Source organism: Cynocephalus volans, chromosome 18 (genome assembly GCF_027409185.1).
Source record: "Cynocephalus volans isolate mCynVol1 chromosome 18, mCynVol1.pri, whole genome shotgun sequence".
NCBI classification, from domain to species: Eukaryota; Metazoa; Chordata; class Mammalia; order Dermoptera; family Cynocephalidae; genus Cynocephalus; species Cynocephalus volans.
Window position 1 is genome coordinate 14,058,273 of NC_084477.1, and position 25,274 is coordinate 14,083,546.

Consider the following 25,274-nt stretch of genomic DNA (forward strand, 5'->3'; position numbering starts at 1 on the left):
CAAAATTCCTGAAAATTTAACATTAGGCTGTCACAAGCCAGTGCAAGCGGGCTTCAGCACACAGCTGTCTGCAGCTCATCTAGGTGAAGATGTTCAATGGATTTATGGATCTTTTACTTAGAAGATAGGTCCAAGCTAAAGATACTAATTCAGGAATCATTCCCAGGTTAGTTGAAGCCTTGGGAATAAACAAATGTTGTCCAGGGAGAGGGAATGAAAAGAGGGAGTAGCCTGAGAAGAGACCCCAGGGCGCAAAGCCCTGGACTGATGTCCGCTCTCAGTGGACAGACCAGCTAGGGAAGAGCCACCAGGGAAGCCGACTGAGCAGGGCCACGGAAAGAAGGGAAGAGAGCATTTTAGGGAGATGAACATTATCCCACCATACAGAAATCAGGCAAATAAGGGTTGAAGAGTGTCTTGATTTGGCAGCAGATCATTAGTTACACTGGTGGTAAACATCTCAGCAGAAGTGGCAGGTGTTGAAGCTAAAATTCCTGTTTTATAAAACAAGTGGCAAGTGAGAAACTAGAGCTGGAATTTTAGTTAATTTCTTTGTAGGACTTCAGTGTAAAGAAAAGTGGGGGCGAGGAAGGATGGTAGGTGAATAGAAGTTAGTGTTTGGATTTCATCATATTTAGAATGTGGAGGGAAGGAGCCATGGGTTTTCAGAAGTTAGTGTTTGGATTTCATCATATTTGGAATGTGGAGGAAAGGAGCCATGGGTTTCAGCTGTAACCCGTGAAGCAAGGGTTATGAGAAGAAGGGACCTCCTCTTGGATAGAGAGGCTAATCTTGAACAAAAGGAACACCTTCTGAAATAGAAGAAAGCAAAAAAAGGAAAATTGCAGGTAGAGATATGTTTCTAGGTGTGGGCACAAGAGGTTGACTTTACTGTAGTTTGCTTTTAAGTGGTCTGAGCATTTGCTTGTAGCCAGACCAAACATACTCATACTTGCTTTAATATAGTATTGCAGTAGAGGGCTTACACATAAGTCACTTGGTAGCTAGCAACTTTTATTTTGCTTGTTCCCCCTTTTTGCTAGACTAGAAGAATAAAGGTAGAGAATTAATCCTCATAAATACTTGTGTCTCAAAGTAAAAGCTCTGAAATAGGTGTGAGGAAACGTGCATGTGCGAGGTGAAGATCAGTAACTGATGTTAATGCCAACACATCTCTCAGTGTGCTTGTGAAGTTCATAATAGGTGCTCATGGCTGTGAAGTGCCTGTGGAAGACAGGGAGGATCCTTACTCCTGCAAACTACTCAACATCACGAATCCAGGTAAGTCGCCTTTTTCCTAAGACTGCCATTTACAAGTTTGATGTTTAGTATAAGTCGCTTAATTTTATAGTATAGAGTCTATTTTTATCGTAATTTATGTTTCATCCTTTTTGACAGACTGACTAATCACTCAAGGTATCTGCAGAGATTCTTTACAGAAACAGAATTTCAGGATCCAGGAGAGTTTATTTTTCAGTGTGATTCAGACGTATCTGAACATTTCTTATGCTTAGAAAAGTCCTGAATTACTGAATTTTGAACTTTTGGAAAATTGCTAATTTCACCAGTTAATTTATGATAGCCTTTATACAAATATTGTGAAAAATTTCTCTTAGAATTATTGCCTAACTTTCTGAAAAAGAAACAAATAATAAAATATTAAAAACACAAGTAATATTTTTTATTTCTTAGAATTTAAAGGTTGTGGGTGTTCTGGTGAGGATGAAGAAAGCTGTCTGTGTCTATTAGCATTACCTATTATGTTCCGCTGTGATTCTAAGGGAGCTTAAACTTTTCCAGATCTTTAATATGCTGCTTATGACTTCAGGTATTTTAAGGCTTGTCAAACCTATGTAATTATGTACACCTCACTTTCATAGGTAGTGATGGTATACTGGTTAAGATCATGAGCTCTGAAATTCAGGCTCCGTGGCTTTAAATCCAGGCTCTGCCATTTTCTAGCTGTGTGACTGCCTGTGCCTCAGTTTCATCATCTGTAAACTGGGGATAAAAGTAGCTACTCGTGGGGATTGACATGAAGATGAAGTAAGTTGACATACATAAAGTATTTAGAGTAGTTCCTAGGACATGGTAGGAATAAAATGCTGTTATTTTAAAGAGCCTATCTTTTTGTAAAGTTGGATTTCAGTCAGCTGTTTTAATAAATCAGACCATGTATTCAGGTTTATATTATAAAGCTGGGTTTTCTTACTTAGGATGTCTATGAATTTAGTTAATGTGAGCAAAATTTTATGTATAATTGTGTTCTTCTGAAGGTCCTTTAGCTTTCACTGGAGTCCAAAGAGATCACGACCTTATAAAATGTTGTTATTGATGATGTGTAGCCTACAACAATTTATGGTTGAAAACCAAACTAAATCAAAACCAAAAAGAAAGAAAAAATCAACCAGACTTTTATTAAGTGCTATTTATTATTCATTAATATTAAAGAGTTGAGGGGCTGACTGGTCAGCTCAATTGGTTAGAATACAGCCTTATAACACCAAGGTCAAGGGTTTGTATCTTCATGCCGGTTAGCCACCAAAAAAAAAAAAAAAAGTGGAGCTTTCCGTTAATAGAAAATTTTCATATATGTAATATCTAGGTTACAAATTAAATATATATAACTGAACATTGAACTAAATTTTACGTTTTTTTTATTGAATCATAGTTGATTATACATATTTTTGGGGTTCAGTGTTGACATATGTTGATCAAGTCAATATTACTAGCATATATATTGTTACAAATCATACTTATTCTTTATGCCCCTTGTCCAATCTCACCCCATCCCTCTCCCCCCTCTAATTACCCTAGATTTCTTATTTCCTTCTGAAAGAATAGTGGTTACTCTGTTGATTTGTTGCCTAGATAATCTATCCAATGCTGAGAGGTGTATTCAGGTCCCCCAATTTTTTTTTTTTGTCTTTTTGTGACCGGCCGCACCGCGCTCAGCCAGTGAGCGCACCGGCCATCCTTAGGTAGGATCCGAACCTGCGGATGGAGCACTGCTGCGCTCCCAGCGCCGCACTCTCCCGGTTGCGCCATGGGGTCAGCCCAAGGTCCCCCAATATTATCATAGAACAGATGCTTCTTCTGTCACTCTGGAATGAGCTTTGAGGAGAGAGACATCCTCTTCTTTTCTTTGGTCACTGCTTGTGACTGTCCTTGTGACAGTGCACTCTAGTGGCTGGTGGACCATCTGCATGGTGGTTGTAGTATCTAGCCACTAGTTGGTGGTGGCGCAGGTTGTGTGCCTGGTTGTGGCAGGAAGGTCCAGTCCCTAGATCCATGCCTCAGGACCCTGAGTGGGCCCCATGGTGCTGGTGGTGTGCCTGGTTGTGGGCGGAGGATCTGGTCCTCAACTCCATGCCTCAGGACCCTGGGCAGGCCCCGTGGCACTGGTGGTATGCCTGGTTGTCTCCCCTTTCTGGCTTGGCAGCACAGGGGACTTCCAGTCCTTCTAGGCATTATACGTGTTCTTTTGTGAAATGAGACCTTTACTAGTTAATATCAAACTTTGTCTCTGGTTGTGGGTACTTTGTTTTTTTCTTTCAGTTCTGTGTTGGATTATTTGCTGTTCCCACCGCTTAAACTCTGTGCTAGAACTAATTTGTTGTCCTTTGCTTACTTCTAAAGTGGAGGAACTTCCCGTGGGGACCAGTACTTGAGTTTTGTGGTTGAGCTAAATTGCTGCTTTGCTGTTGATTCTCTGGGGAAGGCTTTTTGTGCAGCTCAGGTATTAATGGTTGACTTTATAGGACTTCCGGGTTTAGTGAAATCCATGCACCTGTGTTGTGTAGAAACACTGATCTGGGCCTGAGTCTTTTCATCAAACTGCACCCCACGCAATGTGTCTTCCTGACCAGTCTCCTCTGAGTGGTCCTGCACTGATAGGGGGTTGGGGGGAGGTTAGCTGTCCTTGCTGTGCCCCAGTGTTTTCCCAATGGGCCTGTCTCCCCCACTATCCATGCTGCAAACACTTCCCATGGGATGGGCTGTACACTGGTCCCTTGCAATGACCCACCAGCCTCTGAGTGGCCCCTTTTTTTCAGCTGTTCTGGCTCCTCACTCCTGTGTGCGTCCACGGGAACCCTGTTAGTGGTCTTGCTGGCCTGGGGCCCATCAAGGCCCTCTTCTCCCCTTCTGCCGCCATGCAACTATCTGAAGGGTACAGCTGTGGCTTTTGCTAGCTCCTGCTCCGTGCTCTCAGCAGCTCCAGCCTGGAAGCGGCTGGTGCTCTAAACAGTCAGAGAGGTTTTTCCTTTCTCTCACTAGGGCTTCTCTGGCCTTTGTGCACTCCGTAGGTCCCTCCTCCTCTTCTCCTGAGCTCCAGCGGCCCCAGCTTGCTGTTGTTGCTTTTTAATAGTTGTAAATTAGTTGATTTTTGGGAGAGTGACACTGGGGACTGTCTATTCTGCCATCTTGACCGGAAGTCCAAATTTTATCTTTTTGATGATCCAAAAAGCATTTAGGGTTATTTCAGTACCTTAAGGTCATGATGAACATTAATTACTGTAGACGTGTAGAAAGTCTGACTAATAGCAAAGCGACAGGATTTCTAGTGTCCATGTAGCTCAAAGTTCAAGGTACATTTGATTTAGATAGATAATATCTAAAAATCTTATACAAGGGTATTTCAGAAAGTTTGTGGGAAAATAGAATTAAAAGATATACAAATCTTTCCATAAACTTTTGAAGTACCCTCATATTATAATGTACTTGACCTATTGCCTGTAATAGACATTCTTCTACTTTGAATGTCTTTTACTTATTGAATATATTAAAGAGAAAAATCTGTCATCTTTCAGTATGTTTGGAATCTAGCCCCCCCAGCCAGTGTTTGTCCCGCCCATGAGAAAAATCTGTGTCTCCTGTTTTTCCCTCCTGCTCACGTCTGTAGTTGGGGAGAAGCCATCATTTCCCTTTAGTTATATTTTATTGAGCTAGATCTGCTAAGTGTGAAATAGCTTCTAGGAACTCTTAAGTTGAGAATCCAAATGATCTGGGGGGTGGGAAGGAAATAGTATTTCTATTTATCTGCAAATAAGAAAACATAATCTTTATTAATACTGAATATATAGACTAACCACAATATATGTATGTATTTTGTAAGTAAAGATATGGGTATGTATACAGATTTTTTTTTTTAACTGATGAGATTGTGTAATCAGCAGAGTTTGAAAACCACAGCTCTAAAAGATACAAGGAACTTTGATATAATAATCTTTTAAAATAGGTTTTATATTATTTCTCAAAGTAGCACTGATGCTCTTTGCCATATTAACTGCTTCATATAATCTATCCCGATTCATTTATGGTAATTAGAAAAATTATTTGAAAAGGACTGGTTTTGGCACTGGTTAGACAGCTGTGGGGGAGTGGAAAGAGCACTGATTTTGGAGTCGCTAAACCTGGGTTTGATTCCTGCCCCTGCCACTTTCTGTCACTTGGAGCAAATTGCAGTCTTTGGGATGCAATTTCTCAATCTGTAAACTGGAGATAATGCCACCAACACACAGTGTAGTTGTAAAGATGTAAGTGTGATGGGGAATGGCACATAGTAGGTGGTCAGAAATGCTTACTGTGTGTTTTATATGCTTATCTTTTATCAGTATTGTATAGGAAGTTTTTTCATGTTATTTGAAGTGATTTCAGCTACTTTTATACTGTGATAATTGACATATCACAAATATTTTAAATTGCCTAACAGGAAGTAGGATTTGCAGAGCCAGGCCAAGTTTACTGATGATGTCTGCAATCAGTACCATTTTTATTATCCCTATTTATCTGACCCTTCCAGTTGAGTTAAATTTAATATTCTCCTGTGATTTTATGTATATATGCACACACGTGTATGCAAAAACCTGTTAAAGCAGTTCTGATAATTAAATAACTTGCTTAGATGTGGCTGAAAACTTTACTCTTAAATTTCAAAATATGTTTTCATTTTCTAGAAGTAGCCATGTTTCTCAAGCGTTTTTCAACTTCCTGCCTTTTGTAAAAGAATTACAGAATAAATTACCTAGATTTTGCTGTCACTCCCATTTTGCTACCTTATATTAGTAAAATAAAAGATTATATTTGTTCAATTGTGCAAAACCCCTGTTCTCATTACTTCCTTAGTTCTGAATCAGGAAATTGAAGCGTTCAGTCTTTCTGAAGACACTTCATCAGGGCTCTCAGAGGACCGAGTTGTCAGTGTGAGCTTCCGAGTTCTGTACCCAATTGTTATTACCAGTCTGGGGGTGTTCTCTGATGCCAGTGATATGGGTTTCCAGAGGAACATCACTGTCAAGCTTTATCAGGCAGAACAGGAGGTATGTACTACTTTGTACATGATTCACCTCTTTTTTCTTTTCCAAAAACATCACCTTTTTTTATGGCATATAATAGATTGGAAGACTGTTTAATTCTCTCTGGTTGGGATACTTCCAACTTCCAAGGTTGCGCTGTAACCAGCTGAGCTAACCAGCCAGCCACTCTTCCCTTATTGCTGAATACACTGTAGTGTAATAGAGTATAATGCTGGTTTGGGGAGAGATACCTGCGAATGAATGTGTTACATCTAGAAAAGAAGGAGTTGGACTAGATTAGAAATTTCCAACCTAAAATTCTCTAAAGCCTAAGGAATTTCAAAAGTTGATAATGGAAATAAAAAGTTTGGGTCTCTTAGGATTAAATGAAGTTACTGAGCTTACTCTGTTTCTGATATTTGGGGAAATCTGATTTGTTCACAGGGTATATCTGAAGGACTGTAGCATGGAATTGTATTTGAAAAGATCTGTGTCTAGGTTTTAAACACCCATATAGCCACCAACTAGATTCTACAATAGTTAACCTTTTGCTGCATTTGCTTTATCATGTATATATTCATTCATCAATCTATCTTTTTAAAAATGTATTTCAGAGTTAGTTGCAGGCATTGGGATGCTTCAGCCCTAAACACTTCATGCATATCATTAACTAGACTTTAATATTTGCTTATAGTTTTTAAAATTTACAACAGGGAAACGTGCACTTAGTTTTTTAAACTGCATAAACATGTGTAACACAAACTCCTGTCAAGGTATAAAGCACATCACCCTAGAAAGTTTCCTCACATTCCTTTTCATTCAGTTCCTTCCCTATCTCCCAGAGGAAACCACTGTTCTGATTTTTTGGTTTATCATAGACTAGTTTTGCCTGTTCTAGGACTTCATATGTCAATGGAAGCATGTAGTAAGTTCTCTGTTGTGTAAGGCTTCTTTCATTCAACGTGATGTTTTTGCTACATATCCATCATGTTGTATGATCAGCGAATTTTTCCTTTTCATTCTTTTAATTACTAAGTAGAATTCCAACAATATGCAGTTTTTATCCATTCTCCTGTTGATGGGCACCTGGAATGTTTCCAGGGTTTTTCTCCTTTATTCTGTTAGTGTGATTAATTATGTTTATCGACTTTGGGATGTTAGACCAATCTCCTCTTCTTGGGATAAAACCCTCTTGGTCACGATATATTATTCTTTTATTTATTGCTGGAAATTGTGTTTCTTATGGACAGCATATAGTTGAATCTTTCTCTTTTTATCCTTTCTGAGAATCTCTACTTTTTACAGGAAGTTTTTATAACAATTATCAAAGTGGTCAGATTTCAGATTTTCATTTTGTTGTTTGTTTTTTGTTTGTTCCACCTATGTATTATTCCTCTCTTTCTCTTTTCCTGCCTTATTTTGGATTAATTGAATATTTTTTAGAATTCCACTTTAATTTCTCTATTGTCTTTTTAGCTACAGCTCTTGGTACAATTATTTTTTGTGTGTATAGTAGATGTAAGGATTACAGTATACATCCAGAACTTTTCAGTCTTCTTACAGTTACTATTGTAACCCTTCATGTAAGACATAAGAACCTTGTATCTGTATAGCTCCATCTACCATCCCTCACCTTTTTTGCTGTACTTGTCATGTACGTTACTTCTGTGTCTGCTGTAAATCCCACAATACACTGTTATAATTTTTGCTCTAAACAGCTGAATGTATATTAAAGGAATTTAGAGAAAAAATAGTCTTTTGTATTTGCCCACCTATTTACCACTTCTGGTGTTCTTCATTGCTCTCTGAATATCCAGGTTTCTACATGATACTGTGTGCCTTCAACCCAGATAGCAACCTTTAGTATTTCTTACAGTGCAAGTTTGCTGCTGATGGATTCACTTAGCTTTCTGGTTTGTTTGTTTGTTTTGCTTATTTTCATTTTTCTGAAAATGTTTTTATTTCACCTTTATTCTTGTTTTTTCCTATTATTTTTGTGAGATATTTTCTGAATGTGAAATTCTGGGTTGATTTTTTTTTTTTTCCCCTCAATATTTCAAAGATGCATTACAGTGTTTTCTGGTAGGAAGTCAGCCATCCTTCACATTGTTGTTCCAACGTATTAATCTATATAATATAGTTTCTGTTTGTTTTTTCCTGGCTGCTTTTAAGATTCTCTCTTTATATTTGGTTTTAAACAATTTGGTTTTATTGTACCTTGGTGTGGTTTTTCTTTATGTCTGTTCTGCTCAGGGTTTGCACAATTTCTCCAATCTGTAAATTTATGTTTTTTGACAAAATTGGAAAAATTTTGGCTATTTCTTCAAAACTTTTTCCAGCCCACCATTGTCTCTATTCCACCTGGGATTCCAATTACATGTATGTTAGATCTTTTAGAATTGTCCCATAGGTCATGAGACTGTGTTCATTTTTTTCAATGTTTTTCTGTCTTTTTCAGATTTAGATAATTTCTGTTAATCTGTGTTCAAGTTCACTGACTCTTCTGTCATCTCAGACTTGCATTTAAGCCTGTCCAGTGAATTTTTTAGTTTAAATTTATTTTAGGTAGTGTACATTTTAGTCCTTTTTTTTTTTTTTTTTTTTTTTTTTAAGATGACCGGTAAGGGGATCTCAACCCTTGACTTGGTGTTGTCAGCACCACGCTCAGCCAGTGAGCAAGCCGGCCATCCCTATATAGGATCCGAACCCGTGGCCTTGGTGTTATCAGCACCGCACTCTCCCGAATGAGCCACGGGCTGGCCCTCATTTTAGTTCTTTAATTTCCATCTTAATTCCTTTTTTACGGTTTTTGTTTCTCTAAGGTTTCCTATGTGTTCATTCATTTTGGGCATATTTTTCTCTGCAGCCTTGGCCATAGTTATACAGCTTTAAACACCTTGTCTGTTTATAGTAACTTTGGATTGTATTCTAGATATTGTGAGTAATTCATTGCAGGAACTCTGAATCTTATTATACTCCTCAAAGAATATTTTTGTTTGTTTTAACAGCAATTAAATTGGCTGGACACAGATTCTAAACTTTGTCTCCCTTGCAATGGGCAGCAGCTAAAATCTTTATTTAGTTCTTTTGGCCTTAGGTGGGCTGTTTGGGTTCTGCCTTGAATGTGTATTTCACGTTCAAGGCAGCCATAGATTTGGGCAGAGTTTATATGCTGATTCCAGCCATTGTGATTACAGTGAAAAGAGCTGTATCACGTTACTGAACTATAGTAGTTCATATATTATTGAGTTAAAAGATTTCACTGATACTGAATGAAGCTCAAATAGATGACTGAAATAGCAATAATCTGAATTGCACTATTATCCTTTTCTAAAAATTAGGATCAGTCTTGAATTTTCTGATATACTTAATGGTTTAATTGTCAGTCTTTTTTTAAACTATAATGTTTGAGTTGTAAATCAAGTAATTTGGTTCAGATGTACAATATTTTGATCATGTTGATTTAACATTTAGTTACCATACTTTTAGCCAGGAAAGAGTTATAATACTTGTCCTCAAGGAAGGACTAGTCTAAGGTAGACACTAATGGGTTCATGGGTAGTCACAATGCAAAAAATATTTTCACTGCATTGCTAAAACTGGTGTTCGTGAAAGACACAGATACAATCCACTGAAACATTCTTAATTTTGATCCTCCGCGTGGTTTTAGTAGCTTTCTCAGAAGCTTCCCTAGGGTAAGTAGGTATGTGAGAATAGGCGGGCACTTCAATGCTCGCTTTGGCAGCACATACACTAAAACTGCAGTGACACACAGAAGATTAGCTTGGCCCTGCACGAGGGTGACACGCCAGTTTGTTATGTGTTCCATATTTTTAATTCTGCCATTTGCAACAACATGGATGAGATTAGAGAAAATTATGTTAAGTGGAATAAGCCACGCATGGAAAGAGAAATGCCACATGTCCTCACTCATGTGGGAAAGCTAAAAAAGTTGATCTTTTAGAAGTGGAGAGTAGAATAGTAGTGACGACAGATTAGTGGTGGGAAGGGCGAGGATGTTCGGAGAGGGTGGTCGGTGGACATGGAATTGTAGCACTCCCTCCAGAGTGTTGTAGAATTTTGTGACGTTCTGTAGGGAGATTACAGTCAACAACAAATTATTGTATAACTTCAGGTAGCTAGCAGAGAGGATTTTGTGGGGTTTTTTGTTTTTGTTTTTTAATTGAAACAACGATTGTACATATATGTGGAGTACAGCATTAAATATCAATACCTGTGTGCAATACATGATCCTCAAATCAGTATAATTACTATATTTATCATTATACAATGTAATTATTTTTTGTGACTCTTTACCAATTTTTCGCTAACCTCCCCTCCCTCTCCTACTTTCCCACTCCTGATGGCCTCAGTAGTAGAGAGGATTTTGAATGTTCCCAACACAAAGAAGTGACAAATGTCTGAGTTGATGGATACGCTAATTAACCTGATATAATCATTGCACACTGTATAAAAGTGCCCAAACATCACATTATACTCCATAAATATGTACAGTTATCATGGGTCAATTAAGAAAAAAGAAACAGAGGAGAAATTTCAGAGGCAGAAGTTGGTTAGAGGGTACCAGAAACAGGGAAGGAATAAAGGGAAGTTCTTGCTTAATGGCTACAGAGTTTCAGGTTTAGGATGATGAAAAGTTTTGGAAATAGAGGTGGGTGGTGGTCACACAGCATTGTGAATGTGACTAATTCCAGAATGTATGTTTAAAAATAGTCACAATGGCAAATCTTATGTTATATGTATTTTATTACAGTAAAAAAATATGAGGAGTCTCCAAAAAGTTCATGGGAAAATTCATATTTATCTTTTAATTCTGTTTTTCCATGAACTTTTGAAGTACTCTTGTAGGCATAAGACTAAGGAAATGTTCTTGCTTAAAAGAAATGGGAGGGCCCAAAGAAAACAATAGACATAATGAGAATCAGTCCTCTTTTATATTTTCTTCTTTGTTGTGTTTGTATTTTCTTCTGAAGCTTCTTTCTGAAGGGGTATTCCTGAGTGTTTTCATTCCTTGTAGAAATCTGTGCTCTGGGCTGAGCCCGTGGCGCACTCGGTAGCGTGCTGCGCTAGCAGCGCGGCGACGCTCCCGCCGCCGCGGGTTCAGATCCTATATAAGGATGATCGGTGCACTCCCTGGCTGAGCGCCGGTCACCGGAAAAAAAAATAAATAAATAAAAAAAATAAAATAAAGTTACACTTTAAAAAAAAAAAAAAAAAAAAAAAAAGAAATCTGTGCTCTTTCCATTTATACTTAACCCTTTGTGGAGGAGTTTTAATGCTGCAATATTTTGACTTAATTTAACAACACCTCTCACTTCCCTTAATGCTTTTCATTTCAAGGTAGGGTGTTTTTTAAGGTTATGTGGATTTTGTTTAGTATTTGAGAACTTTATGACAACTTTGATTATCTTAAATATCTTTATTTTATAACCATGATTGCACGAGAAGACCCAAATGTTGCCAAAACCACAGTAGAACAATGTTAGTAACCATGTTGGGGCCATTGTGGGTTTAGCTGAACAAAACACAGGGTGTTTGAAAACTTGTTGTGTATGTGATGTATAACATGAAGGTTTTTTTCTTTTTTCCTTGCTTTTTTGTGTTTTTCCCCCCAATTTGTAGGAGGCCCTTTTCGTCGCTCGCTTTAGTCCTCCCAGCTGTGGTGTGCAGGTGAACAAGCTCTGGTACAAGCCTGTGGAACAGTTCATCTTGCCAGAGGTACAGGGTGCAATGAAAAGACTATCGTACCATGCAGTCCTTCATAGGAGTTGGTACGTGCTTTCAGGGACAGCACTTGATGGTTTGTTGTCCCAGGGCAGCTCTCCAGAGTGGGGGATGATGATACCAGCTATGGGTGTAGTAAAACATAGCGCTCTGTATACACTCCTCCAGAGAACTTTGTGATGCCTCAGGAGTTCCAAAACCACACTTTTTGAAAAGCACTGCATATTGCCGTAGTTTATTTAGTAGAGAACTGCACAACTGTTTTAGTGACAAAGAATTGTGTTAGGTATTGATAGAAAGACTCAGACACAGATACCATTTGGGTAAGTCAAATAGTTTACTTATCTAAAGAATGAAAAAAAAAAAATCACTGCAGACAGAATAATGGCAGAGAGATGGGCTACATTTCCAAATTAAATAAAACTTGTCCAAAGGATGAACAATTGTGGATGGTAACTGAGAACATACCTGTTACCTCTGGTTCTCTCTAGATGCAGCCTTTAGTAGACATGTGCTGGAGAGAACTTTGCCTGCCAAGTGCCCTCATCAGTCCTGGAGTTAAGCCACAGTATGGTTGCAGAGTATGAATCAGGCATGAACAAATTACTCATCCATCAGCCACAGCATGCTTTTTGTGGGGTGGGGAGGTGCTAGCTGGTATGGGGATCTGAACCCTTGGATAATCTTTTTTTTCAGCTGGCTGGAACCGAGATCCAAACCCTTGACCTTGGTGTTACCAACACCACACTCCAACCAACTGAGCCGATTGTTATTTTTTAATGGCTACATAGAATCACATTCGATAGAAATACTGTCATTTATTTAACTCTGTAGTTGGATATTAATTTATTTCCAATCTGTCAGTATTAGGAAAAAGGCTATCTTCGTAATTCCATATATGAGCTTCTTTTCAAGTACGGTGTGCACTATCAAAGTTACCTGTTCATTAAGAGCAGCGGCTCAGCCAAGCAGCACCGGCCAGGCGTGGGGTCACAGTTTTTGAAGGAAGCTGTTCTTTGGTTGGTTTATTCACGTACTCTACTCAAAATATTCATTGAGAACTTACTGTGTCAAGCACGGGGCTATATCAGGACACAGTAGGGTCTGCCTCCCCTTAAAGCAGCTGTCACTCCAGTGGGGAGAGCAGTGGCCCTGCTGTGGAGTGGCCTCCTTAACTCACTGCTGTAAGCAGCTTCCTGACATTAGCTCACTGGTAAGCTCCTTTGGGATGAGCCAGAGTCAGCTACAGAGGCCTCCCTTTCTGCTCGGAACTGGCACAGGCCAAACCCAATTCAGACCTCGTGTGACTTTCACAGGGAGAGTAATATTATTCTGAGGAGACCAGGAGTGCTAGTGCTGTGTTTAGGTGCTGTCCAGGAAGATCTGGGTCACAGGGCTGATGTTCACAAAAGACTCATGAGGATTGGTATGTGCAGGAAAGAGGAAGTGAAGTGCCTGGGAGTGAGTAGGTATGAGAGGGTGCATGTGGGTGCCGCACGGGCGAGTTTGAATCCCTGTTCTGCCCCTTAATGGCTCTGTGACCTTGTGCAAGGCACTTCACTTCACTGTGCCCGTTTCCTTCTCTGTACAATGGAGGCACCGCACTACCCAGTTCAGAGGGTTATTCTGGGGGCCAAATGACTTAACTTGTGTAGACTGCTTAGAACACGCTGCCACATGGCACTCATTCATTAAATAATTGCACACTGGCATTATTACAGCTGCTCCTTGTCTGGATCTGGGGGGTCCTGTGCTTTAAGAACAGTGTTTCTCCCCTTGCTTCCTCTCGCCGTGGGATCTGCTTGTACCCGCCGGCTGCCTGCCACTTTCCACCATGAGTAGAAGCAGACTGAGGCCCATGCTAGATGCAGCTGTCCCAGAATCGTAAGCCAGATAAACCTCTGTTCTTTATAAATTACCCAGTCTCAGGTATTCTGTTATAGCAACACAAAACGGACTAAAACAGAAAATTGGTACTGAGGAGTGGGGTGTTGCTTTACAGCTACTTGAAAATGTGGATGCAGCTTTTGAACTGGGTAATGGGCAAAGGTTGGAGGAGTTTGGAGGACTTAGAAGAAGAGAAAAAGACAAGGGAAAGTTTGGAATGCCTTAGAGACTTATGTAGTGGTGAGCAGAATGCTGATAGAAATGCGGATGGTAAAGGCCATGTGGATGATGAGGTCTCAGACAGGAATGAGGAACTTATTGGGAATTGGACAAAAGATCACCCTTGCTACACCATAGCAAGGAATTTGGCTGCATTGTGTCCATGCCCTTGGATTTTGTGGAAGGTGAGACTTAAGAGTTGTGAACCAGGGCATTTGACCAAAGAAATTTCTAAGCAGCAAAGCACTGAGGACACTGCATGGCTACTTCTAACAGCCTACTCTGAGTTATGGCGGCAAAAGCATGATGTAAAGCCACAATTTAAAATGGAAGCAGAGCATAAAGATTTGGAAACTTTGCAGCCTGGCCATGCAGTAAAGAAGCAGAGAGCCGGAGAACAATGCAAGGGTGAAGCAGATAAACTGGTTACTGAAGACATTATCTTGGCGGTGAGGCAGCCAGATGCTAAGAACCAGGACAATGGAAAAAATGTCCTAAAGGCATTTGAGAAGTCTGGAAGGGTGCCCCTGAGACCTAGAAGGACTGAGTTGTCCCAGAGGACAGACCTGGGGTACAGCTGCTGTCGGGAACCTGCTCCCTGTATCCCAGCTGCTCTGGCTGGAGTGGCCCCAAGTGTGGTTCATGCAGCAGCCCTGAAGAGTAGAGGCCTGAAACCTCGGTGGCGTCCACATTGTGTTAAGTCTGCAGGCCGGCAGGACGTGAGAGCAGTGGAGTCATGGCAGCCTCCACCCAGATTCCAGAGGATGTATGGAAAAGCCTGGAAACCCAGGCAGAGAACTGCCGCAGGGGCGGAGCCACCACAGAGGTCATCTACTAGAGCAATGCCAAGCAGAAAAGTGGGGTCAGAGCCCCCACAGAGAGCCCCCACCAGAGAAATGTCTAGTAGAGGCAAGGCAGCGGGGCTGCCGCCAGGACCCCTGGAACTGCAGGGCCACTGGTAACATGCAACACAGGCCTGGAAAAGCCACAGGCACCAGCATGGCCCACTGGGCTTGTAGAGCTGTGGGAACAAGGCTACCTGATGCTTTGGGGCTCCAGATGCCCAGTTGTGCCCAGGATGCAGGACTTGGAGTCAAAGAACATTATTTTGGAGCTTTAAGACATAATGTCTGCCCTGCTGGGTTTCAGACTTGTTTGGGACCTATTTTTCCTTTCTTCTGGCCTATTCCTCCCTTTTGGAATGGGAATGTATACCCAGTGCCTGTTCCACCATTGTTTCTTGGCAGTAGATAAATTTGGTTTTGACTTTTACAGGTTCACAGCTGGAAGAACTTTTGCTTTTGGTCTCAGAGGAGACTTTGGACTTTGGACTTTTAAGTTGGTGCTGGAACAAGCTAAGCCTTTTGGGACTGTTGGGATAGAATGATTGTATTTTGTATGTGAGAGTGACGTGAGTTTTGGGGGCCAGGGGTATAATGATGGGGTTTGGATGTGTTGTCCCCTCCAAGACTCATGTGGAAATTTGATCTCCAATGTGGCAGTGTGATCTGCTTGTACCCACCCCGGCTGCCTGCCACTTTCCACCATGAGTAGAAGCAGCCTGAGGCCCATGCCAGATGCAGCTATCCCAGAATCGTGAGCCAAATAAACCTTTTTCCTTTATAAATTACCCAGTCTCAGGTATTTCTGTTATAGCAACACAAAACGGACTAAAACATGGGTGTTTATAGTAGTCTCTAGTGATTCTTTGTATTTCTGAGGTGTCAGTTGTAATATCACCTCTTTTGTTTCTAATTTTTGTTAATTGGGTCTTCTCTCTTAGTCTTGCTAAAGGTTTGTCAATTTTATTAATCTTTTTAAAGAACCAACTTTTTCTTTCATTGATCTTTTGTATTGTTTTTCGTATTTCTATTTCATTTAGTTCTGCTCTGATCTTAATTATTTCTTTCTGTATACTAACTTTAGGTTTGGACTGTACTTGTTTTTCTAGATCTTTAAAGTGAAGTGTTGTTATTTATTTGCGATCATTTCATTCTTCTGAAGTAAGCATTTAATGCAATAGATTTCACCCTTAAAACTGCTTTTGCGGTATCCCACAGGTTTTGGTATGATGTGTCATCATTTTCATTAGTTTCAAAAATTTTTTTGATTTCCTGTTTAATTTCTTCTTGGACCCATATGTCATTAAATAGAATGTTTTTAAAAACAAAAACAAAAACAAAACAGTGTTTCTTTACCAGGGGTAATTTGCCCCCAGGGGACATTTAGCAATGTCTGGAGACACTGTCAGTTGGTCCAGCTGGGTGTGGGCTGGCATCTAGTAGGTGGAGGGACAGGGATGCTGCTAAACACCTTGCAGTGCGTGGGACAGCCTCCCACAGCAAAGACTCACCTGTCCCAAAGTGCCAGTGGTGCTGAGGCTGAGAATCTGTTCAGGAGGAATAGTGTGGGGCCGAGAGGAAGAAAATAAACTTTACTGCTTCAGGCTAATCAGTTTTGCAGAGACTGCTCTATTACTGGGTCAGTCTTATAGAAAGAATTACCAAATTTGATTGGTCCATTAAAAAAAGTTACTTTCTCTAGAATGTCCTTGTTCTCAGGAAATACATGTTGAGGTATTTAAAGGTGAAACGCCATGACATCTGCATTTTACTTTCAAGTGATTTCAGCAGCAAAAAACGTTTGTGTGAAGAGAGAGAGAGCAGATGTGCAAAATGTGAACAGTTGGTGTGGGTTGGGGATTTGGATGGTGACCTCAGCTTCTCTGTAGGTTTGAAGTGTTTCAAAATAAAAATGGGGAGGTTCCGGTCAAGATGGCAGAATAGATGGTTCCCAGCATCACTCTCTCCCACAAGTCAACCAATTTACAACTATAAAAAGGTAGCATTAGCCAAGATGGGGCCACTGGAGCTCAGGGGAAGAGGAGGAGAGACCTACAGAGTGCATGAAGGTGGGAGAAACCACAATGAGAGAAAGAAAAAATGCTCAGAGCGTTTCATGCTGTGGCCACTTTAAGTCTGGAGCTGCTGAGAGCACGGAGCAGGAGCCAGCAGAAGCCACAGCTGTGCCCTCCAGATGAAGTTACTTGGAGACAGCAGGGGAGAAGGGGGCCTTGGTGGCCTCCAGAACAACAAGATCACTAATAGGGTTCCCATGGACCCATGCAGGAGCGAGGAGCCAGAACAACTGGAAAAAGGGAGCCATTCAGAGGCCGGAGAGTCATCACAAGGGCCTGTGCAATGGGAAGTGTTTGGAGCACAGGTGGTGGAGGAGACAGGAGAACACTGGGACACAGCAAGGACAGCCGATCCACCCCCCAGTCAACACAGGACCACTCAGAGGAGACTGGTTGGGAATGCAGAATTGCATGGGGTACAGTTTGATAAAAAGATTCAGGCCCACATCAGAGTTTCTATACAACCCAGGTGCACCCAGTCTCTGGAGAGCCAGAAGTATCTATAAAGTCAGCCATTAAACCCTGAGCTGCACAAAAAGCCTTCCCTAGGGAATCAGCAGCAAAGCAGCAATTTAGCTCAACTACACAGCTCAGGTACTGGTCCCCACAGGAAGTTCCCCCATTTTAGAAGCAAAGGACAAAAAATTAGTTCTGGCGCAGGCACACCACCAGCACCTTGGGGCCTGCCTGGGAACTGGAGGCTTGGAGCCAGGGAGCAGACCCCCTGCCCCACAACCAGGCACACCCCACCAGGGCCTCAGGGCCTGCCCGGTGACCTGAAGTATGGAGCCGGGGACCGACCGCCCTCCCACAAATAGGCACACTGCACCAGCACCTTCGGGCCCCCCTAGGGACCCAAGGTATGGAGAAAGGGACCAGACTCCTCTCTCACAACCAGGCACACCATGCCAGCGCCTTGGGGCCCACCTGGGGACCCAAGGTATGGAGCTGAGGAGCAGACCCCCTCCCACAACCAGGCACACCATGCCAGCACCTTGGGGCCCACCTGGGGACCCAAGGTATGGAGCTGAGGACCAGACCCCCCTCCCACAACCTGGCACACCACACCAGTGCCTCCAGGCCCACCTGGGGACCCGAGTCATGGAGAAGGGGACCGTATCCCCCTCCCACAACCAGACACAACACGCCAGTGCCTCAGGGCCTGCCCGGGGTCCCAAGGCTGGAGCCAGGGACCAGACATACCCCACACCCAGGCACATTGTCTGTTTCAAGGAGTATGCCAAAAACGTCTCCATGTGGGTGGCCCTCCACAGCCACTACAATAACCATGGCTGCCACGAAAGTGGCTAGAAGCCACAACCACCACACAGATGGTCCACCAACCACTGGAGTGCATTGACACAAGGAGAGTCACCTGCAGAGATAGAAGAAGAGGTTGTCTCTCTCCACAAAGCCCATTCCAGAATGACAGGAGAAGCATCTGCTCTATGATAATATTGATGGACCTGAACATGCCTCTCAGCATTGGACAGATCATCTAGGCAACACATCAACAGAGTAACCATTATTCTTTCAGAAGGAGAGAAGAGATCTAGGGTTCTCAGTGGTGGGAGGTGGGAGGGAAAGGGGGATGGGGTGAGATTGGACAAGGGGCATAAAGAATAATTACAATTTGTAACAATATATATACTAGTAATATTGATTTGATCAACATATCTCAATGTTGAACCCCCAAAATATCAATTTTGATTCAATAAAAAAATAAACTTAAGCTAATAAATAAAATGGGTTTGGGGGAGAGGAGTTAACCTTCCTTGCTGGTGTTCAGGATGGTATATCTAGCAGTGGGTGGTAGTGATGGGCAGTACCCAGCCAAAACAGGGAGTAGCCATTTCACTTATTAAGACTTTTAGTGACTATAGCTTTGTTACCTTCGTTTCCCTTTAAGCTTTGAGACTTTTTTTTTTTATAGCTTTTGAGTAATATTGTTTCTTTCAGAAACAAGCCATTATTTAATAGTGGCACACTTGCTGGGGTAGGATTATGGATGATTTTCTTTTCTTTCTTTTTTTTTTTTTTTTTTTTGAGTATTTTCTAAATGTTCTATAATAAATATATGCAGGATGAGTATCCCTTATCTGAAATGCCTGGGACCAGAAGTGTTTCAGATTTTTTTCAGATTTTAGAATATTTGCAGATACTTTAACCAGTTGAGCGTCCCAAGTCTGAATGCTCCAGTGAGTATTTCCTTTGAGTATCATGTCAGCATTGAAAAAGTGTCAGATATTGGAACATTTCAGATTTTGAATTTTCGTTTAGGAATGTTCAGCCTGTATTAGCTTTGTAAAAAGAAAAAATAAACTTTTAAAAATTAAATAGATGTTCTTTACTGTTACAGTCGTCCCCCCTTATCTGCGGGTTTGCTTTCTGTGGTTTCATTTGCAGTCAGTTGTGGTCTGAAAATATTAAATGGAAAATTCCATAAATGAGCAATTCGTAAGTTTTAAATTGTGCACCTTTCTGAGTAGTGTGATGAGAGCTTGCACTGTTGGGCCTGGGACGAGAATCCTCCCTTTGTCCAGTGGATCCACACTGTATACCTTACCCACCCCTTAGGCACCTAGCAGCCATCTCAGGTATCAGATCAGCTGTTGTGCTGTCTCAGTGCTTGTGTTCAAGTGACCCTTATTTAACTTAATAATGGCCTCAAAGCACAAGAGTAGTGATGCTGGCAATTCAGATATGCCAAAAAGACACAGAGTGCTTGCTGCCTTTAAGTGAAAAGGTGAAATTTATCATCTTAATAAGGAAAGAAAAAAATCATATGCTGAGGTCACTCAGATGTACAATAAGAACAAATCTGCTACCCGTGACATTGTGAAGGAAAAAGAAATTCATGCGTGTATAGGGTTTGGTAATCTGCGGTTTCAGGCTTCCTCTGGGGGTCTTGGAATGTCCCTCAGGTAAAGGCGGACTGCTGTGCCCAAAATCCTATTTTTGTTTAAAATGTATATAATTTTACAAAGATATTCTTTTTTGCTGCACCATATCTGATTGAACTGACTAGCTCAGAAAAATGATAGTGTTGGTTTGCATGCATATCATCAGCAAAGAGCAGAAGAAAAGAAAAGCACTTGAGAGGGGAAGTAGGTATTTGTTCATCATCTAATTTCTCCACACCTGATGGTCAGCAGTATAGCTTGTCAAGTAAGTGGACCTCTTGTCATGTTTTCATTGTAAGGCTTACTAAACTGTAAATCTCATTGGGTTCGCAGGGTTAAGTGAAGACTGCTGTGTGTTTCTCTTAACATATTTATTTCTCTAGTTTCATATTTTCATTGCAGTGCAATTGAAACCTGAAAGTAATTTCAATAAAAAGCAGACTATTTTTGTTCAGCTGAGTTACTAGAGACATTTTTGTTGGCATTGTGGACACATAAATACTAATTTTTTATGAAAGTTGAAATTCTTTAGATATAGTCATTTCTCCAGTACAGAAGTTGTTAATATTTTACAGGCACAAAAGGTACTGTGTATACTCAAGCTGCTCTGTTGGTTTGAATGAGAAATTAGAAGTATAACACAAAAGAATTAACATGGAAAGGGGGTTGCAGATAGCTTGCCTATGTTGTGGGTGAGAAAATTATGATGTCTCATTTTTCCAACTGATACCATGCTGTTTTTTCTTAACTTTTATTTTGGTTTTATGAACTTAGCAGGAAATGGTCATAAACAAGTTGTTTTGCATCTTAATGGATTCCTGGCTTTATGATTACCTTCCATTAGAGAATAGAAAGTAGGCATGTAAGAGAAGAGGTGAGGAATAGATTCAGCTATGACATGGAACAGGAGACAGGGAAAAGACACCGCTCCTCCCTTGCATAATACCAACTCGTGGGTTATGTAGCTTCTTTGGATAAATCGTTTTGCGGGGGCTAATGAATTTTTCTGGCAGTTACTCAATTTCATCAACATTGTTGACATTGTTTTATCCTGGCCCAGTCACAAACGATGGAATTGGGTGCTGGGAAGGAGCCACTTTGAAATAACAAGTCAAATGCCAAGTATCAGTTGCATGAACAGGACTGAGAATTACTTGTTTTGTCCTGTCTTCTAGATTTGTCGTTTCAAGGTCAGGGATTTTTATTTGCGCACTATAGTTTTTACTTTTGGTGTGGTTCATTATCTCTTTTGCTTTCCTCTTCAATGTTAACCATTAGGGTTTGATACCTAATCTTCTGTTTTATTTGACTCGGTCTTCCCACGCAGTTCCATCTCTTACCACCTATGTGCCCATGGCTGGTTACATTTGTCATTACAGCCTACACTTCTCTTGTGAACTGCAGACATGCTTCTAAGTGCCTTCTGAACATCCCCTCGAATGTCCCCTGGACATTCTATGGTAATGTCATCTCCACCCCACCCATTCTTATCACCTGTATTTTCATTCTTACCACAGTGGTATCTCCTTTTTCTCGGTCACCTAAACCAGAGTAGTGGGATTTATCCTCAACTCTAATACCCAGGCACTCACCAAGTCCTAGCAATTCTTTCTCCTAAACAAATTTGGCATCAGTTCTTCCAAACTTTATCACTATTTATTAAAGTTTTAGGAGGAAGTAAAGATACTGAGGGCAAGAGGTGGTTGTTGCCAGGAGAAAGACACATGGTTAACTAGAGCAGCCTCTCGTGGTCAGGGATCTAGGGGAAGTGTTAGCTTACAGGTCCTAACACCCTCCAGTTAATTCACTTAGAGATTATCAAATTTTCACTGAATGACAACATATATATTCACACAAAAAAATCAATGATTCATTTATCTTTAATGGTGTTGGCTCCTTAGAGTGATTTGAATGCTCATGACCTCTATCAAAGGAACCTCCTTCGTGGTGTGTCTAGGTACCTAAAAAGTTCTTCTGAACAGTGATTGATTGAACTTGGTTACAACAGTGGAAGGTCTTAAGTGTTTAGAGCACTATTTCATCCAGGTAGGATGTGACCAGAATGCTTTATATCTTCCAATTTTTGCATCTTTCTCCTAGACATTGCTACTTTGCCAAAAATTTCTCTTAACCCAGCTTTTTTATAATGGTCAGTTGATACATTGTTTTTAAGGTATTGATTTTACTAATTAAGCTTCAATTTTATAACTCTTCTCGGTTATTAGAAACATTATTTCCTCTTGCATAAGGATTTAATTAGTTTAACCCAGAGAACAGTCTCAGTTTCTCAACTTCCTTAGGTATCTCTGATATCCAGACTCTGCCTTCAATGTGTGCTTGCTTTTTCTCACCTGGATTTTCGTGGGGTTTTTTGGCGGCTGGCCAGTACAGGGATCCGAACCCTTGACCTCGGGTTTCACCTGCACTTTTATAATAGCCTGATTACCACTCTCTCTGCCAACCTTTTCTCTCCTGTTGCCACTCTACGATTGGAGTGACTGTTCTCAAACTGTAGATACGATTGTGTCACTCTTGTGCTTGCAACCTTCAGTCTTCCCCACTGCCTTCAAGGTGATGGACAGGCTAGCTGACCTCCATCCTAGCTTGGCCTCGTGTTTCAGTAATGCTAAAGTACTTGACGTTTTCCTGAGTATGCTGTGCTGTTGCCTTCTGCTTTTCTGACTCAGACTCCTTCAAGACTTAGCCCAGTTCTCACGGTCATCTGAAGTTCTGGCTGAGCCTCCCAAGTAGAATGACTCCTTCATTGTTGAGCCTGTCATGGTACGTGATGGTTGTTTAAAGATATGGGCTGTTCCTTTTTTTTTTTTTTTTTTTTAATCTTCAAACACATAACCCACAGCCTGGTAAATAGTGGACACTCAAAAGCTTAAACAATGGCTCATGTATGGAAGAAGATTGACCCTAAATTTACTTAATTGTACATATATACTTGGTTAAAATTTTTTTCTTGTTGTAAAAGTATGAAAATAGTACATGTTCACTGTTGAAAATTTGACAAAAATATAGAAATGTTTAAAGAATATGATGTCACCCATCTATTGCCCAGTTTATTTGGTATATTTCTTCCTAGTCTTTTTTCTTTCTTCTGTGTATATATATCTATTAATGAGAACGTTTTTGTTCTTACCAAATTCAGATTGACCTCAAGCTTAATAGAGAGTTAAGGCCACAGAGGTTTAAAGTATAGAAACAATCAACACTTATTTCGATGATAAGAAAATGGGAATCCCTTGGAGGGGTGGTTCACTTTCTGTGTGCCTTCTAGTGGGAACGAAGCTACTCTTTTGCTGAGCAAAGACACTGCACTGTATACACTATCACTGATCTTTAAAACAGGCCTTTAAGGTAGGTATCGTTATTTTAAAGATTAGGAAATGGTGACACAGCTGAAGGCGTGTCTGCAGGATCTGCTGGAGGAACCCTAGGGTTCCACACGGTGATCAGGAGCTTCATGGAGAAAGATTAAGGATACGTTAGCTGAATAGAAAGGGACAAGCTGCCTGAGGAATCTGGACTCTTGCAGTGTTTTTGTCTGTTTATGTGGAGAAGAAAAGTTCTTCCTTAAAAAAAGTTTGCAAATCACTGACTTAGCTTATCAGACACATTCAGTCTCCTTATAATGCTGCCGTCATGGTTCCTGCATTCTAGTGGAGGCAGTTAGTTTGACAGTAGAAAAATAAACAAATATCAGTGATAAGTGGTAGTAAGAAAGGAAAACAGGCTGATGTGATAGAAACTGGAGCTGGCACCTTCTGTTGGATCTCTGGGAAAGCCCCTCCGAGGAGGTGACAGTGGAGCTGAGACCGAGCAGTGCTCAGGAGCCAGCTGTGCACAGAACGAAAAATGGGGACCACAGAGAAATTAAAGGACGTTAGGATTAAAATGTTCACCAAACCTTGGGGCAGGAAGTGTGACTTTTTAGGCTCAGAATTTAATAGTAGTTATCACAAAGCTTGTCAGATTTGAAAAGGTAAAGTTTATGGACTTTTGAATTTTAAAAAAATGTAATAAGTGGCAATTCTGGAAAAAAAAATTCTTAGCACATAAAATATGCACAGGATTAAGATAATTACTCTATAAAAAGTCCACAGAGATTAATAAGAAAAATAGAAAATTCAGTAGCTAAATGGCAAAAAGCACGACAGGGCAGTTCTCAGAAGAGAATGTACAGTTCATAAACATCACTAGGAGTCAGAAATGCAACTAAACAAGGAATCATTTTTTTAAATCTAAATTACTTACACTTCTTTTCTTTTACTAATATCCCATACTAGGTAGAGTTCAGTGCCTTCTCATAAATTGCTAATGACCATATAAATTAGTAAAAATTGCTTTTGAGAAGCAGTTTGGCAATGTGTACCAAAATCCACAAAAAATATCTCTTGTCCCAGTAATTTTACCTCTGGGAATTTATTTTAAATAAAAAACAAAGTACTGGGGTAAAATAAACATTTGCACCACAGCACGACTACGTTAGTTTAGTAGGTATTTGGTAGCAACCAAAGGTCTGGCAGCAGGGAAGTGTTTGATTAAATCAGGATGCATCCGCCCAACGGCGTCTTACACACACGTGGAAAGGAGTGGTCGTAACAGCTGTAGCAACGTGAGGAAATGCTTTCAGTGCGATGGGAAATGACACATAGCAGCACGCAAAATTGTCTGTGTACTCTTTGTAGTTGTTTTCTATGTGCTCATGGAAAAAATGACCAAGGATATACACCAAAATGTTAACACTGGTGTGTTAGAGTGTGGGATAAAAACTTTAATTGATGTGTCTTACAAAAAAATAAACTTTTCTCTAAAGTCTTACCTAAAAACTTACTTAAAACCTAAATGACAACAGTTAAAGAAATTGACTCAGTATTCATCTTTCTACAAAAGAGCTTTGAAGGTACAATCGTGTGGGAGAGCCAAGACCTCCACGGCCTTGTGTCAAGAAATCTTCACAGAGTGACAGTGAATGACGGAGGGGGAGTTCTCAGAGTCATTACAGTAAGTCACCCTTTGTTCTTAGGTTGTTTGGTAACATGCTTTAGCTTTTTTTTCTTTTTTAATACATAAAAGTGTTTTAAAATTTACTTTTATACCAGCCCAGGCTGTATGGAGCACTGATTGTCTGTTTTAGAACATACGTAGTAGAAAATGTTGTCACCGTAGTAAAGATGAAATACAAATGTTCTGTGTGGTTCTGTAATTCTGTTAGTGAATATACAGTTTTGCCTTACGACTGGTGCATTATTAAAGTGTGATATTTTGTTTCTCAATAATTTTTAAGGTAAGCATTCT

The 25,274-nt window shown here is 40.5% G+C and overlaps 1 protein-coding gene and 1 non-coding gene across 3 annotated transcripts in view; both read left to right on the top strand.

Moving 5' to 3' along the window:
• The window catches only part of B3GALNT2 (beta-1,3-N-acetylgalactosaminyltransferase 2), a 51,018-nt gene that overhangs the window by 11,532 nt on the left and 14,212 nt on the right, over nucleotides 1-25,274 (top strand). Inside the window, exons 3-6 of one of the 2 annotated variants that reach the window (XM_063082679.1) lie at nucleotides 1,181-1,281; nucleotides 6,127-6,320; nucleotides 11,940-12,035; nucleotides 24,870-24,980. In XM_063082679.1, coding sequence (XP_062938749.1) covers nucleotides 1,181-1,281; nucleotides 6,127-6,320; nucleotides 11,940-12,035; nucleotides 24,870-24,980 — 502 coding nt within the window. The remainder of the gene's footprint in view (nucleotides 1-1,180; nucleotides 1,282-6,126; nucleotides 6,321-11,939; nucleotides 12,036-24,869; nucleotides 24,981-25,274) is intronic. The other variant, XM_063082680.1, reaches the window with a different exon arrangement.
• LOC134366542 (U6 spliceosomal RNA) lies at nucleotides 10,026-10,131 on the top strand. The gene has a single exon (XR_010022339.1). It is a non-coding gene; the product is annotated as a U6 spliceosomal RNA (small nuclear RNA).